This window comes from Micropterus salmoides, unplaced genomic scaffold (assembly GCF_014851395.1).
Source record: "Micropterus salmoides isolate LMB-PRFRI ecotype aquatic unplaced genomic scaffold, ASM1485139v1 Ms_hic_scaffold_6, whole genome shotgun sequence".
Classification (NCBI taxonomy): domain Eukaryota; kingdom Metazoa; phylum Chordata; class Actinopteri; order Centrarchiformes; family Centrarchidae; genus Micropterus; species Micropterus salmoides.
Window position 1 is genome coordinate 8685198 of NW_024044348.1, and position 18577 is coordinate 8703774.

General features: G+C 38.3%; 1 protein-coding gene across 1 annotated transcript in view; it reads left to right on the plus strand.

Annotated features, from left to right (window-relative positions):
* Positions 1 to 6808: 6808 nt before the first annotated feature.
* The window catches only part of luzp2 (leucine zipper protein 2), a 157800-nt gene continuing 146031 nt past the window's right edge, over positions 6809 to 18577 (plus strand). The window contains exon 1 of the mRNA XM_038702051.1: positions 6809 to 7067. Coding sequence (XP_038557979.1) covers positions 7006 to 7067 — 62 coding nt within the window. The 5' untranslated portion in view covers positions 6809 to 7005. The remainder of the gene's footprint in view (positions 7068 to 18577) is intronic.

An 18577-nucleotide genomic window follows, 5' to 3' on the forward strand; every position in this document is an offset into this window, starting at 1 on the left:
GGCTGAACTTCTTCAGCTGCCGCAGGAAGTACATCCTCTGCTGGGCCTTCTTGGTGAGGGAGGTGATATTTAGCTTCCATTTGAGGTCCTGGGAGATGATGGTGCCCAGGAAGCGGAAAGAGTCCACAGTGGCGACTGCGGAGTCACCCAGGATGATAGGGGAGGGTGGGGCTGGGCTCATTCTAAAATCTACGACTATCTCCACTGTCTTCTGAGCGTTGAACTCCAGATTGTTCTGGCTGCACCAGGTCACCAGATGGTAGATCTCCAACCTGTAGGCGGAGTCATCCCCACCTGAAATGAGCCCAATGAGGGTGGTGTCATCCGCAAACTTCAGGAGCTTGACGGACTGGTGACTGGAGGTGCCGCTGTTGGTATAAAAGGGAGAAGAGCAGAGGGGAAAGAACGCAGCCCTGAGGGGAACCGGTGCCGAGGGTCCTGGAGTCAGAGACATTTTTTCCCAGCTTAACATGTTGCTTCCTGTCTGTCAGGAAGTCTGTGATCCACTTACAGGTGGAGCCAGGCACGCTCAGCTTTGATTGCTTGTCCTGCAGCAGGGCCGGGATGATGGTGTTGAAAGCACAGCTGAAATCCACAAACAGGATCCTGGCTGAGGTTCCTGGGGAGTCCAGGTGCTGGAGTATGACATGAAGGGCCATGTTTACTGAGTCGTCTACAAACCTGTTGGCTCTGTAGACAAACTGCAGGGCGTCCAGGAGTGGGTCTGTGATGGATTTAAGGTGGGACAACACAAGGTGCTCAAATGACTTCATAACCACAGATGTCAGGGCGACGGCTCTGTAGTAGTTTAGTCCTGTGGGCCTTGGTTTTTTGGGGACAGGGATGATGGTGGAGGCTTTGAAGCAGGCTGTCTTCAGTGAGGTGTTAAAAATGTCCGTGAACACCGGAGACATCTGATTGGCGCACTGCTTCAGGGTGGATGGGAGACAGAGTCCGGCCTGGCTACTTTGCAAGATTTCTTCCTCCTGAACAGTCTGTTGACGTCCCTCTCCAGGATGGTCAGATAGGTGGGGGATGAGATGGTGGAATCATTCAAACAATGCACCGTTTAGCTTAACAAGACAGTGGGTGACAGAAGCTGTCCTTCTTGCTGTTGGACTAGTCAGTAATAACTTATTAGCTGTCTTGCTGTGTCATGTGTTGTTGTGCTTGCTTAAGTTTTGCCTGTGTTAGCAAAGTTGTGGGCTTGAGCAAAATCAGCCAGAGGTTTCATAGACAGAGTTTTAGCCACAAGCTATAAATCTCAAGTTGATGTTAGCAAACTAGATAACACACTCGGACATCGGTAACGTTACTGTACTGTTACTTGCTCTTGGGTCGGTTGCGGTCTAGCTTTGTTGGCTAGCTTGCCACCTGGTGTCTTCTCGGTCACTCTCTCCTTTTATCTTGTAGTTTCAACTGTCAGCGTCCTCTTCCATTACTTCGCCTCTGTCATTAGCTAATGTCATGTCCATAGAGGCTGCTGGGCCCGGTTATGCTGCCTGCTCGCCTGGCTTGTCAGCTAGCCCTATTAGCTTAGCTGACTCTGCCTGGACTGGGGGTGTTGGTGTTTACACCGGTAGCACAGGAGCTTTGTACCACCGGGAGGAGGTTTTCAGGCCTGAGCTCTGTCTGAAGGCTGCTATCTGCACCCACAAATAAAATCATCTTAATTTTTCACATTATACCGCCATGTGAAAGCATGTTTTAAAGGTTCAGTGTGTAATATTTCTTGACAGAAATGCAATAAAATATCCATACCCATGTTTTCAGTGGTGTATAAAGACCTTGCATATTGATTTTTTATGTTTTTATTACCTTAGAATAAGGCATTTCTATCTACATAACCAGGCTTACATGGAGGTCGACATGTTGAGTCATGTTCCGTCACCATGTTTCTACAGCTGAAAACGGACAAACGGCTCGAGGTTGAATGCGTACGAAGAAGAAGAGGAAATAATAATAATAATAATAATAATATACAGTCTCTGAGTAGTCGTCTGGTTTATTAGAAGTAACTAGAGAAGTGAAATTTGGACAAATGGATGACCACACCTATTATTTAGCACAAGCCAACGGAGCGTGAATCTTCGTCGTCAAAGAAGCGAACATAATGAAGCCAGACATAGTTGGGAAAAATGCAGACATATGACAGCAGAAATCAAGGATATAATTGTTGTGGATTTTCCCAGATGGAAGGCTCTGATGCGGGACAGATGTTTTCAAAGCTTGACGGTAGGTAATTAAGTTAGTCCACCTTTAGCAATGCAAATAAAAACTGTTGTTTGCTAGAAGATGGCCGTAATCACAGATAGAAGTAATGTTTCCCCTGTCAATGTTATATACAGTTGGATTCATTTCATGTAACTTTATTCTCCAGCGCTGTGTTTTGGCTTTGCTACGTGGACAGAAATGTGAGACAATCAGCTGGTGAATATTATTGGCAATAAATCTGTATCACATTGAAGTTCAGAAATGTTAGCAAGCTAAAGTTATGGCTGTTAGTACTACTTTGTGTTTCCATTGTATTTCAAAAAATTAAAAAAGACATTTTGGTTCAGATTGCTTATCTAGTCTAATTGAAGTGGAGAAGTGGAGAGCAGCCTTGATCCTCACCTGACTAAAATTCAAATTCAAATTAGCTTTATTGACTATGCCTTTATGTATTATGAACAAATCAAGTCGATCAATAGATTTGTGGGTCAATCAAGTAAAAAGGCTGTTGCAGTAATCCAGGCATGATGACATAAAGGCTTGTAAGATGGTCTCAGTGTCCTTAAAGCTTAACATTGATCATTTTTGTTATATTTCTAAGATGGTAAAAACATGATTGCAAAAGCTTTGTGGTGCGCTGCTTGAAACTTAAATTAATGTTGACCCAATGACCAGGAGTTCAGTTAGAGAAAATTATTTGACATCCAATTTTAGACAACACAGAGGCAGTTGGTAAGTAAACTCAGCATTTCAGGGTCTGTGGGTCTGACGGGCAAGTACATACACATCATGTATCATCAGTATAAACATGAAAATGGGTCCTAAGACCAACCCTTGAGGCACACCATATTTGAGCGAACAGAATGAAGAGACACACAGAACCTCCCATTTGACAGGTAGGATGAAAACTATTCTACAGCTGTACCAGGAATCCCCACCCAGTGCCTCAGTATATCTAACATGATGTTATGGTCAGTAGTGTCAAATGCAGCACTAAGGTCCAGGAGTGTTAGGATTGAGTACATGCCATCATCAGCAGACATTAAAAGGTCATTGGTGACTCTAGCAGGGCAGTCTCAGTTCAACACAGTTCAAAACTTTGTGCAGAGCAGTTGTTTGGACACATTTTTTTCTGAAATCTTTGATATAAAAGGTAATTTGGAAATTGGTCTAAAATTTTGATGGAGGTAGGGATCCAGACCAGGCTTTTTTAAAAGTGGGTTGACACAAGCAGTTTTAAAATAGTCAGGGACACAATCGGTTGAGGGGTTGAAACAGGGCCCTACAGAATGAATTACTTTTAGTAAAAACTTTGTTGGTAGCATATCAAGTGGGCTAAAAGACACTCATTTGTGATATTGTTTTTAAAAATTCAGAGCAATCAGTGGGATAAAACTTGTTAAAACTATCTTGTCTTGACGGTGGGGGACCTCAGAGTAAGAGGCAGAGGGGGTAATAGAGTCTCTAATTGACACCACCTTATCAGTAAAATAAGATACAAATAATTCACTAGATAGGTATATCCATCTAGAGAAAACACCGTCCCCCTCCAGTTGGTGCGAGCAGTCAGTCACCTGTGTGTAGGATGGCCAAAGGAAGGGACCACTCTCTGTCTCTCCTTATGTGTATACCGTAAAACTTCAATTAATAGAGTCCCAAGTAGCCGCCTACCCCGTTTACTGGCCTGGTGTGGGAACACATTTTGACAAATAAACACAGGTCCCGATTAAACGCCTGGTCTGGTTTTTATACAAGTTCTTTGGATGACTAAAACCCTGCAGGGCCCACATTATCTGCTTCTAAGCTGCTTATATCGTTAATACAAATTTTAATCTTTAAACGTACGATCAGTATGGACATGCTCGGTTAGATTCTCCACAATTTAATCGTTCAGTTCATTTAATGGAAACAACAAGCCCCAAAGTCTAATTCTTATAGATTTACCGGAGTAACAGGCATGGTACAAGAGATGAAAAGAAAAAGAAAAGTGCAGACTCACGTTACCTTTGAAGCGCTTGTTAAGCCCAACTGCAAGGGTCCACCGACCAAATGAATCAAATTAGCTATATTATGATTGATATATATATATATATACGCACACATATACACATATATATATATATACACACACACACACACACACAACATTCATACTTTAGCAGTGTCCTCAGTGGGAATATGAAACTGAGATATTAACTTTATACTTTCATTTACTTTATAGGGAAAATGTTGAAAATTGCCTGCATAAGATTTTTGTTGCATCAGTGGATGTTTATGACTTTGACTTTGCTTACAGGCATTAAGAAATGGTGGAAGTGCTAATAAGCCTAACAGAGCTACACAACAGCCGTTTAAATTTTTAAGTTAATACAACCTACTCATATATAATACTGTGATTTTACGTGGCTCACATTATGGGAAAGCAACTGGAATTGCTTGGCATCTGTAGTGATTGTGTGTGTTTTTGGGAGAATAAAGGAATTAGTATGTCCACTGCTCAGCTGGCACAGAGCAATGGAGTCTTTATCTGCAAAACTGCTTTAATGACCGAAATCATACAATGAAAGTGTACTAATGTCACTGTGACTGAGTGATGCTGTGCATCTATTATATAAACAAACTACGGGCTTACAAAAATCTTGTTTCCTTCCATGATTCATAAAAAACAAACAGTGCTTGGGCCTGACTAAATCAAAGCATCCCATTAAGGTGTGATCAAAATTCAAATGAAGCATTCATAAACACAAAATACAAATCAATTGATGTGACATTCATGCTTTGCTATGGGGATTTATCCAAATGTAATCATCATGCATAACGTCAACAATTCATGCAAATTCTTTGGTAATCATTCTTAATTATGATAAGATGCTCAACAGGTGACCCAGAGCACTGTGACTTCAAGTTTGTGGCTGATGTGACACATGATTGTGACAAATTAGAGGTCCGCTGAGGACTCTCTCCCCAGTAACCAAGGTGAGCTGTGGTCTAGCAGACTCATTACAACTGGTCACTATGGGTTTCCATGCATGAACTTGTAATTAGATCAAAAGAAATCTTTCAATATGGAAAATGGTGTTACTACTGGGGTACAATAGACTCCAAACTCTATTAATGCTGTAATGGAAATCATTTATCATGCTTATGGTGTGTGACCTCCACCTTTTGTATGGACTTCTTAAAATTCTACCTGTATTACATGACTTGGAGTCTCACTTAGAACATCCTCTCAGTCCTCAACATTTTGTTCTTGAGCTGTTCTTACTTTCATAAGGATAACCTTGAACTTCAAAGAGATCCACAGGGCAAGTGAGGCCAGGGGTGAGATAATTTCATTTCTCCACATTTCTATTTCTGTCATTCTCCAGGTCTGGTTCATTTAAAGAATGAAAGCTAATTATTTTAGTTTAGAACACTAGAATTCACTCTGTATGAACAAATTACCAACATAATGTGAAAAAAGATCAAAATCATTTTGCTCCAACAATAAATGGATTGTATTCCCATAATTAACATGTTGTGCTCACAAGAAACAAAAAACTGAACTTTTTGGGACTTCTGGCAATGTTGCCAATAAATAAGTAACACGTAATGGCCATTTTGGATTTTAGTATAATTCAGTGTGATGAAGTTTCTTGATTTGTTGAGCATTTCATTCACTTAAGCAGACAAAAAATGTAATTTCCGTAAGGTTTACATATCTGTCTATCATTGTTGTAGTACAGTTAGTTTTCTGAGATGAGAGTTTGTTTTTGCTTTTTAAAATACTTTTGCTATTTGAGCAAGTTTTTGCTTTAGAATACTTTTCAGCTTAGCCAGTTATAGCGCAATTTTGAAATGTTTATTAGTTTACTTCTGTGTTATTGGATACATAATTTATCTGGAAAGCAAGGGAAAATCAGAGATGAAAGCAAAGAGAACCATTTAAATAAGACTTTGCATCACAGTTTATTGTTTAACTCATTAATTAATTTTTCTTTTATTTCATTTTATTTCTTTGTTCACTAACACCCTAATGGTCTTTTAAATACAGAGCTTCTTGACAAATTACACATAAAATTTAAAATTTTCAAAATTCTGTCAAAACTGCAAAATGGCCTACTGCAATTTTCAAATTGTTATAAGCGAAATACCATTTTAAATAAAATCTGTTTTTGTTTTGCTGTAAAGATTATCATTCCCTCTAATATCGCACAACCTATTGTAACTGCAATATGTTAATAAAGCTATTTATAATTAATAATGGAATTAGCATTATTTTTAAAATCATTTAGCCCTACTTAAAATCGATTAGTGTTTTGCGTTAACTTAACTGTCACTGTGACTGAACTGTTAACCCGTTTTGCTGTATTTCCACCCAGTATCAAACTGCAGGTAGTAAACAGGCAAAATAAAATGAATGGAGAGGTATATTGTTGGAGGAACACCCGGCACCAAACAATGGCAAGAATGCCTCTCACCAATAGCTGAAGCTGCACGGGCGCTGACATCATATCACTCCCACATCTCCTTCTCTTGATTTCAGCCCCACCCGCTCCTTTCCATTAGCAAGTCGGTCCATGTCCCTGTGTTATTTAAAGCCAGAGATCCTCCCTCTCGCCGAGCCACTGTGTTGCATCTGTCTGCCTCGCTGCTTGTGTGTCTGGGGGTGTGTGTGTGTGTGTGTGTGTGTATGAGAGTGCGCTAAAAATCCCAGGCAGCCAGTGGGAGAGCTAGAGAGTGGTTAGAGAGACACGGGGGAAAGGCAAAAAGCATCTGAGAAGGGAGAAGGAACGGGAGTGTGAGACAGCTATGAAATTCATCCAAGCTATTTGCTTACTGCTTCTCTGTCCAGCTTTGAGCCTCAACACCCGGTAAGTGATGAATAACAGGAGTGAGGTTGTTTTGTCAGTTTCATCCTGCTACTCTGAAACAAAAGGGGGTATAGGTTCAAAGGATACAACGGGCAATCTTAGATTATTAATCTGAAGGTCTTTTCAGTACTGCGAAATACTGAAGCCTTAATGCTTCCTGGCAGATGCTCTCTATTTGCTAAGCATATTGGTAACGGAAAGACTTAAAAGGAGGAAGGAAGGGCTTATCTGTTGAACTAGGCTATTATCTTTCTCAGTTCTGGGCAGGCTGAGAAACAGTTGTCCTTTTGTGGTGGTAAATCACTGAATGCGATGCCTCCTGAATAGTGGTGACATTGCTTTTTGGGACTTTTGCTGCCTGCTGGTGTGGGAGGGAGCAAGTTAAAGTCAGGGGAACTGAGAGAAAGGACAAGGCTACTTGTGTTGCAGTGTCTTGAAAAAGAGCAGGTGTGTGTTTCTATATTTATGTGTGTGTGTGTTTGTGCGAAACGGCTTTGGAAGGAGCTGAAAGAGTGGTGGAGGGCAAGAAGAATGGATCAGAGAGAAATGTGTAGAGCAGGGAGTTTTGATGATTAATTAAACCATTGATAAAATCGCCCTTCTTCTCAGCCAGTGCCTGACACCACTGCCTTAATGAGAGCCGTGAGAGGAAATTCAGGGCTTTGACTATACCACGGAGACATCACACGCAGGAAGGCATGCATTATAAAACTTGCCTTTCCTTTTGTCCTCAGTGCCCAAAAATAGTTTGATACTGTTGTCATCATGTCTTGGCGAATTAGTTAAATGCATTTACTGAGTAATTTATGCACAGAGAGTGATGGCTTTGAACTTTGTGTTGTTGATATTAACTAAATGGACAAATATCTACATTTTGTCGTGTGACGCCAAACACATCAATGGCTACTATGTGAATTATTTATTTTGCTTCAAGAGTTACAGTAGAGAAAGAAAAAAGAAGGTACACTGATGATATATGAGTCATATAACTAGGGGATGTGTGGATGTATTAACCTCTAGCATTTAGTAGTCAGCAAATGAAGTACTCAACCTTTAATACACCTACAATTTTAATGCTCGCATAAGGCAAATGCATAAATAAATAAATAACCTTCAGGCAACACCTTTGGAAACATTCTATGTTAACATTGTTTTTTTTTTTTTTATTGTGCATACAGATAGACTTGTTTAGCTATTTTCTAAACTATGAAACTAATCATTCTCTTGTTTAAGTTTGATATATTAAAATATAGTGTGTGTCTCAAGGTTTATTTTTAAATAGCCGTTACCATCATCAGCCTTCGAGGTAATCTTTTGTGTGCTAATTGAAGAGGGAGGCATTATGGTAGTAATTTGGCAGGTCAGCACAGATTGTATGCTACCTCTTGAGGGGGAATGTCATGAAAAGTAATTACCAGAACACACAGATATAATCAGTGTTTTATTAGATAGTTTGTTTCTAAATTCAACATAAAAAATTATGTGCCTGGAAGGTTGTGTTTGTTAAGGGTAGAGGGCTTTCCTGGCATCTGTGACCTGCCGAACCTTGTTTTATTTAAAAAAAATTGGAAAACACAACTAAACATACACACCAGGTCCTAAACAGATTAGATTCCATCTGCCGTCCTTGCAGATGTGGCAGATGGAAGCACAAGCTATGACCAGCTAATCTTGAATGCTGTGATTGGGAATAAATGGCAACACATTGGGGGGATTTAAATAACAAATGACTATGATTTCAAGTTAGAGATACAAGAAATGTTCCAAACAGGGTCTTTTTACATGCTTTCATTTGTGACACAAACTCTGCTCGAATATCTTTTTCAGTAGGCTGCTTCAAATATAAACTGAAATGCTAGAAAAACAACCTTGAAATAAGTCCTGCCATTCTTTAAAGCTTATCATAAATAGTTTTTTGACATTGTGTCAGAGAGGTGCTGATTGAACTCTACAGTCATTTTTGTACATGTATATGATATTCAGTTCGGTATGCGACTTCCTCAGTTCGGTACGCCCTGTGACCCAAAAATTTTTGTTACTGTCAAAATATTCTATTTATGTATACTACTTGCACAAGTGGAACAGAAATTCTAGAGAATGAGTTTTGCCCAGAAAGCTGTGCCAGTGCACCAGTTGTTGTCTATTAGCTGTGGCATGCTAACATTGTTCAGTTGACGTATGTCTGTGGATATACTTCAAACATGTAATTCACAACGGCATTCCGCGCATGTCTCAATTAGCGGAACAAATCAAAAACAGAGTGGGAGGCAATTCAATCTTCCCACAGTTTCAGGTAGCCTTTTCTACACATTTGGAATGTGCCAAATAAATAACTAATGCCATAACAATGTTTATTGCTGACAAATATACAGAATTAGCTATGCCTTTAATAGCCAGTGGTCATTAACTAGCGTATTAGGATTTTTGTATATATATATATATGTATACATTTTAGGGTGCCACTCAATGTAATGGCATTTTCCAGGTCCCACCCCTCATTCTGTTCCTTTTATGATGCATAGTAACTGTGAGAAGTTTCATTCAGATATATTAATATTTACTGGTAGCTCAATGGGCTCAATGTTTTTATATTTACTTTCATTGCGATAAAATGTTATTTAATTCAAAATTTCTCTACCAAAGTAAATTAATCCTTGAGAAAGTATTGTTATAATTTTTTATATCATTTAACTGGTCTTTTTCATATTCCAATTTGTGTTATTATTTGGTTTAAATACTATGTAATCTATTTTTGGCACTATTGCAGCCGTAGTCAGTAGTACAGTTAACTCTGTGCAGGGTCACGAAGGGGCTTGAGACAATTCCAGCTGTCATTGGACAGGTTGCCCATTCATCACAGGGCTAACTCACAAAGAAGTCATACACATGTTCACATCTAAGGGCAAAAAGTCACCAATTAACCTATGCATGTCTTTGGACAGTGGGAGGAAGCAAGAGAACATGAAGAGAACCCACACAGACATGGGGAGAACATGCAAACTCCACAAAGAATGATCTACAGAACCCCTTGCTGTGAGGTGACAGTGCTAACCACTGCACCACCATATCGCATCTCATTTTTGCACCACCTGTCAGTTATTTTTTGGTACAGTAAAGAAGGACACTTCAAGAGAGGTCACTTAACAAGAGCTTCTTCTGCAGCTGTCGCTTCTATTTGTTGGAGCACAGTGCGGACGTGCACATTTAGGCTCTGAGAGCTTTCCACCGGGTTCGGTGATCTACAGTCTGAACATTTTCCGGGTTCGTCTCCAATTCCGAATGAACTGTCACATATGGTAAATGGGCTGTATTTGTATATCACCTTTCTAGTCTTTTCGACCACTCAAAGTGCTTTACACTACATCACATTCACCCACCTATGAGCAAAGACCCAACTGCTCATCAGAAACAGAAATTAACTCATTCACACACTGATGGCACAGCCACCAGGAGCAATTTCGGGTTCCCAACCTTCCTTTAAGGGGACGACCGTTCTACCCTCAGCCAAAGCAGCCCACTTATGTCACTTCAACACTTCCATAATTAAGGTCTATCTGAAAGTCTATCTGGTTTACATGTGCATGTGTTTCGTCCACTTCATAGAAATCTACAGCTACTCTGTGAGCTGGAGAGCTAGCCTACAACAAAACACATGTAGCTGTTTTTTAAGCTGCAATACAGTCATTCTCTGGATACTTATGAATACTTAAGTGTTTATTATTAACTTATGAAGTAACTGTTAGCAGCTATGTGTCTTCTTTTTGAGGAGTTTTAAATTTTTCTGACTTGTGATATTAAAGTTAATATTACATGATATATATGTATATATATATATATTTCTGGTCCTCAAAACCACAAGCAAGGCCATGGAACAATATAATACTGTAGGCAGATTTTGCTTGTCCTCAAATCCTTTTTTGAGTTGATTGGTTCTTCATGCACCTGTATTTTTGTTGGTATTCTGGAGGTCATGGGCCCAGACAAAGCTTATCTTTTGTGACATCCTCATTTTTTGTTGTAATAGTGTAACATTGAAGAGACTGACTGTAAGCTGTATCTGCAGCAGGAAAATGAATTGTGACTTGAGCTGTCTAGTCTACGTATTGCTCTGCCTTGCTTTGCTTGATTCACTATCATCACATCAGTAGTGCGTGAGAGAATCCATTTCTTATGTTAACTGCAACATCCATTGTGTGACCTGATAGAGTCGCCTTAAGGAATAAGAATTAATGAAATGGGAACCATTTTTTTATGTATGATAGCAGCATTTTGTTAAGCCTTTGGTCTGCGCTTAATTCTGCTTTGTCAGTGTTATTATGAATGCTAAAACATGGATATACATTAAAGAATTTTTTTTTACAAGGAATACACAAAATCACGATTTTGAACATTATAGAACATGCTTTTTTATAATCTCTATAACATTTATAAAATTAACTATTTTGGTGCCACTTCCTGGTCATATTAGAGTTTGATTAAGAAGGATTTTATTTTAATGAATTGAGTGAATTACCAAGGCCACATAATGGTGGTGCAGGGCTATGTGTCACTGCAGAAATCAATTGGTACTGAGGCAGAACCCAAGGCTGCATTGACACTAGTCTCATGAGATATGACTGTCCACCACTGGGTCAGGGTTGGGAGGCTACTACAGTAAGCATTTGGCTGTTTTTTTCTTCTCTATACAGATCAAACAGCTCCACCTTTTTACACTTTCAAATATTCCCTTTCAGAGCATTTCTTGAAACATATTTGACACATTTTCTTGACACTATCTTTGATGTCTCTTACCTTAGCAGACTCTACTTGGAAACAGTGATATCTGGTGGGATCTCCACGACATGAAATATTTATGAGTATTTTGGACTGCAATTAAAAGGACTACAGAGAGCCTTGGATTATACATAGAATGCAGACATAGAGCAACATTGCTTTATATCTTAACATCTGCCTGTGGATACGAGCACATTATAATTATATGGAGTATCTCTTTAATGTTACATGGGGTTAGACATGAAAAGGAAGATTAGGAAGACGAGGTGTTAATTAATAATGGAGCCGGGTAAACATTATATTAAATACTACATGATATTGTTGACCATGGTCATTTCGCTTGTATTATAAAATTTTGTAATAACAATGTGTTGTCCTTATATCCATTCATGACACTTTCAAGCAATAAAGCACATGTTAAGTCGTTTATATTAAAATGATAAATGTAATGTGTGAGGAAACGTCAGTATTTGTACATTTATTAACTGTTTTCAGGAATAGATCAACGTCTCATTGTGCCACTGTTTTCACTGCCACTGTGTCTGAAAGAGCCCAACAGGTGCTCAGCCCCCAGATGCTTTCTTTGTCTCAGTCTGTCATATGTTTGCTGAGTTGAAAACATTCCACAGATCATCATTTACATCCAATCAATACTTTCTTACAAGTGACAATGAATAAATTTAATCAAGATGTACAGCAGCGAGGGAGAAACTCCGCCTGATATTTCATTGAAGGATCACTCACTGTCTGAATCTTGTTTTGCTTTGCACTTTAAAATGCCTAGTAGACACATGCTGTATACAGAGTCAAGTTGTTCACAAGTATTGTCTTATACTGAACAATTCTGAACAACTCACACATGAGAACTGACTGGAGGTCAAGTGAGGAGGAGATGTGGAATTAGACCTAACTATTGACTGTGGGAGATGGTAATGCCAGTCTATACATTGATGGACTGCAAATGGTTAGCGGGGATAATGACTAAGTGAAAACAATCCGCCTTTTATCCCTGGGCATTATTTAGCACTTGGGTAATGAAAGAACAACTATTTTGAACAGATAAGGCTTACCTAACTAAGTGTGGAGTGAAGAGCTCGCCTCTATATTCTTTCTTCAAGTGGGACTTGGCTGTTTATCCCTTTGTCTTGATTGTTATTGAGTGATAGCTCCATCATTATCTAAATGAACTGGTGGTTTAGTTATACTGAAAGACATCGTTGAAGCCTAGCATGTTGGAAATGACACCCTTGCGTAAACATTTATGCATTTTGCAGAGCAGCTGTTTGGTGGAAAGTGGTTAAAGTGTCTGTGGCTGGAGGGATGGTGCCCCTTACAAGATGGACATCTGTTTACTTACTCGTGCAAAGGCAACCTCTGAGTGACTTTTAATGTGCAGCAGTGATCTGTATCACGATTGAACTTATGCAATACAAAACATTTGTATTGGTGAAAATCACTTGGAGCAAAAATGAGCATGATTACCCATCTGCAATCTGTTTTTCATGCCATCAAATTAAATCTATTGCAGAGAAATTATTATACATATGACTTTCAGGGGTGCGGTTTGACTCCTCAAGATGAAAAAAAATTATATTTGTGCAGCCCAGTAAATGTTCTCAGTACAAATCAGACTGAATGATAATTGAAATTCAAAGGACATGGCGTAATGGTCACACCATGGTGAACCACATTGGCCACATGACAGTAATGAAGTGGGCTACAATAAACAGAACCATGGGTGGCTCCTACAAATGAGAAATTAATTAAAAGGACCACGATCAGTGCAGAGTGAAGAGTAGCCAGACGTTTTATATTCAAGGCCACATTTCAGGTACTGTGCTGTAGCTCTCATTGCTCTCAGAAGACATTTGAAATGACACCAGTGTTTATTCTGAAAGTGTGTGTCACATATTACTTACAAAGTTTTATCAGGGAATAGCAACATCCTCTAATGTGGCATACAAGCAAAGAATATATGCTTGGCTTAAAAACAAGCATCTTTTGGATGATATGACTGACGAATTATCACAAATTATAAAAATATTTATGAACAACTGAACAGTGAGCCTAATACTGGCTTGACTTATGCAGTGAAACAATTCTGACCTGCCATTAACTTGATCTTAAAAAGCTTAAAATAAAAGTATAATTCTCCTCCAAGGACAGTTCAAATTAAGGGCAACTGGACTGGTTGAAGTTACTTGAAGATGTTTCACCTCTTATCCAAGTGGCTTCTTCAATTCTGACTGACTGACAGGGAATCCCTGCCGTTTAACCTTATGTGGGGTTGCTATCAAAGTGATCATCAACAGTGAAACCTCTTCAAGTATCTTCAACCAGTCCAGTTGACCTTGATTTGAACCTTCCTTGGATAACTATGACCTGGATGTCTGAGAATCTTCAGATATCATTCTCCTCAATTAACTAACATGCCTTAGAAACTAAACTCGCTTCACTGCATATAACACTTACAGACTAATGCACTTCAAATGAATCGCAAATTCCAAACTATCTTAACTTGTGTAAAAATATACTATATCAACAGTACAACTTCATTAGTGTTTTCTCAGTGGTAAGTGTATTCTGTTAATGCTGTTTCAAAATGTATATATTGGCAGGACAACCTATACTGTGTTTTTGTTTTTATACTGGAAAACTGATATTGGACACATTTAATCAGCTTTAATCTATATTGCTTTTATTGGTTATTACAACTATTGACAGGAGCTCAAGCCAAAATAAAACCAAGTGGATGATAGTTTTGCAGCTGCTGATATGACTTAGGTCATAGAAAGCTGGAATCGCTGAAGATACATTTTGGTGAGCCAATTTTCCAGCCAATGTGCAGTGTCTAAGAAATATTTATCATTTTAAAGATTATGATGATTAGCTCACTAGCTTGAGTCGCCGCAGTTAAGCAGCTGAGCCCCCTTAATAAGTGAACTTTTGTCAACTAGCCTGAAAAAGATAGGATGATTATATCATATTTCAAAACAAAGCTTTGAGTGTTATTTTTCTTTGAAGGCAAATAAAACTAGCAACAATAAATATGCAACGTCCGGTTAGACATTCAAAATAAAACGCTAGCATTTTGAAACATCGCCATTTTGAAACGGCGCCTTATTAAAGTCATGAAACGTTGCAGTTTGGTTAGGTTTAGGCAACAAAACTACTAGGTTAAGGTTAGGAAAAGATCATGGTTTGGCTTAACATAACTACGTAAGTCAGTTAACACATAAGTTAACTAACATCTCTTACGTCAATTTACATAACTTGCCTAAATAAAAATATTTAATGTTGACTTTTGGTTTCACATGGGACACAAACCCCGATCTCCTGGTTCAGAGTCAGGGTTCTGGCATCCATCTAACAGATGTTATGTCACTGTTTGTGCTGCAGCTCAGTGTGTTTCTCCACCAGTGTTTTTGAGGGTGTGCCACACTAGCCGTTAGATGAGTATTATGACGCGTGTCATGTAGTGACGCAGGTAGGTTATGGAAGTAAAGGCTGTTTTCAGGCAGTTCAGGAACAGTGTTTTCTGTGGGAGATGGTAACTGCCTCTGGGATTGACTTAGGGCTTTTTCACTTTGCAAACCTATTACATGCACAAAAAGGATATATACATTAAAACAATAAAGGAAAGGGAAAAAGCCAAAAAGCACAATAGGACCTCTAGGATTTGAAGCTTTCAGGGCTTTTGTTTTGAAATATGACATTATATTTATCCTATTCAATGTTTGCTTCAACCGATTACTCTAAGTAAAATAGTGTAAATGTCACTGATATATCACAACTGTTATCAAAAGAAGCACTAGTATCCTATGAGATGTCTTTTCCACTTTCTGTTACTGTTAATTTGCTTTTTTTATACTCATTGTTTTGCTGTCTTCTCTCTGCACCTTAAATATAGCTGTTGAGTTAAGAAAGCTATAGTTTTGATGTGAATCTTTATTTCTGTATCAACAAGCACTTCTCCTTTGCTGCTGTCAGTATAGATATTTCCATTTAGTTGTAACAATCACTTTTGTAATTGGCAGGCACTTAATTGCCCGGTCCCTGTAACCATGATGCTCATGTTCTTTCAGTGATGAGTCATTAGTGGAAGGCTTGGCTTTTTGTTTTACAGTGAAGTGCAAGATGTATAACCATTGTAACAAATGCTGAGCACCATTTCTTGTCACAATATAAAATGCTTCTGTTGTTTTTAGTGGATTGTTGCCGAGCAGCTATTCCCTTTGAAGCTAAAATCGCATCAGTTATTTGCTCATGTATGTAGACTGAGGTCCAGGGCCTTTCCTATGTTCATTAATGTAGATGTCAGTCTTGGCATTAGATTTAAGTAAAAGTGCATTTATCTTCCACGCTTTATGATTTCATTCAGTTTGAATCTGACATCTGTGTCAGTCCAGTCTGATTTCATAGAAGGTCTATGCTTTTTATTTGGTACTTATTCTTGTCACTGCACCGGTTGTTCAGTTTAGACATTAATTTTGACTTTGAGCCCCCACGACAGGTAACATCTGAATCTTCACAGAATCATAACAGTGAAGTATATATTCAGTTTTTGGTTTGAAACACGCTTTCTTGACCTATTACAGTTGAATCTTTGTGAAAATATACTCCTGATAAAGAGTAAAAATCCTTTGGGGAATTCATTGATTACACTAGCTACAGTACAGAGTTTAAATTTTAAGCATAATGTCATTCAGATTGAGGAAGATGAAAATGTTACCTACTATTGGAATAATCTTGTTTTCCTTTTTTTTTCTTTATTATTCTTTATTTATTCAGATAGGAAAGACACTGTCTTTCTCAGCAACAGCATGTTTCACATTCATAAAGTTATACTCTTTCACACTGGGGAGCTGCCCTTCACAGATGGTCTTCAAGTTTAGTGCTTGCTCAAGACTACATCTACAGTAGTTAATAGGGGATAGAACTGGGGTTACATGTTCACCTTCCCTCCCTTGATTTTCTCAGCCTTTCTTGGATTTCACCTTTCAGTCATAGGCTACTTCTCTAATCATTAGACTGCCACCAGCAATCCATTCCCCGATGCCATTCTTTTCTTCTGTTTAATTGGTTCACTATGGAATGAACCAGAAGTGCTTGGAGGCATTAAAAAAATATTAGAGCGATCAGAGAATGTGGAGGTATTGGTTTTGACATGAACAGAAGATGGGGATTATAAATAACACAGATCTACACAAAATGTTTAGATCATGTAAGAAAAGCGGAGAGAGTACTGTGGTTTCTCTTTTTTATCAATATATTTATTTTGTAATTTATTATTTGCATATTTGTCTGTCCTCTGCTTCTGTTGCTGTCTAGTGAGAGTACTGTTTTGTAAAAGTTGTCATTAATTGCTGTTCTTTCATTATTTCCCGAATCTTTTTCATGAAAAAGTAAATGTAAATCATTTACATGAAAAAGTAAATGATAGGGATTTATTAATTTCTCAATATTTAAAAGCCACTGAAGCATTTAAAAGATGTCTGACATTCATACAAACCGGATTTTCATCTTCGAAAAACATCTTCACCCTTCTTTAGTAAATACTGGCATAAAATGTTTTCTTTTCCTTAGCAGTAACCACCCATCTTTAAGAAGGGTAAAAGGTAATGTAGGTTTAATGCTTAAATGGATGGTTCAAGTGGAATTTAAGCAAAAAGTCTCAGCATTTATTCGTTGCTTACAACAAAGGTTGCCCGGAGACTTAAAAGCTTATGAATGATTAGCAATGCACAAAGACCTCAAAGTAAACAAAGGTAGATGTGACATGAAATATATTCCAGCTGAAGTGCTGGGCACAATACCAGGAACCCATGCACCTGTGCAAAATAATGCTGTCCAGTCAGACAGATGTGCAATGAATTCAGGGTCGAAGTCTTCAATTAATTTTTCTTTTTTTCCCCTAAACAGAAATACACCAACACCTGCAGAGAATATTGTATTAAACTGTGATAGGTATCTGCTTTCAGAAGTATGATGCAAAAATATTAATATGCAATAACATCCTGTTCCCACAGAGTTACAAACCGCACACAGCTGTGTGCTAATGGGTAAAACAATGTAGTACCTCCCACAGTATTTTTCAGGCTATTCTCTTCACAAACTTGGCAGGTTCAGAGAATACAACCAGTCGATATTTAGTATAAATCCACCAAAATTAAATAGGTTGTCCCTATTTACCATACTGTATTCTCAAAACATTTTAGGCTATAGTGTTTTTAACAGGATGCTTGATGTATTTACAGTCCATCATGTGAGTTTATAAAAATGGAACAATATATATTACAATAAGTACAACATTAAAATCTTTTCAATATAGTAGTTTTGACTAGATTCAATAATGAATCTCAACCCGTCATGTTGTACATATAGTATAAACCAGAGATAATGCATGCGCCAATAAAAGCATTTACAAATGCTTCGATGAACATATGTGTTTTTGATCAGCAGTTGATCAACAATAAATCCATTGAATCAACACGCTGTCTAAAACAGTCTGAACAAATACATAAAGGTGGGATTTGGACTGTTTTATTACAGGACTAAACTGCCAAGTGGATGTAGCGATACAGTAGTAGGCCTACACTGTTCTGGAAATTAAATTTACAACCCCCCCACCCTTCAGATTAGTGTCTGCGTACAATTTGGTTTCTGAACTCTTGTGGGCCATTTCAAACTCTTTAGTGACATTTGTCCCTTATTGGTAATTGCAGTCGAGACTGAAG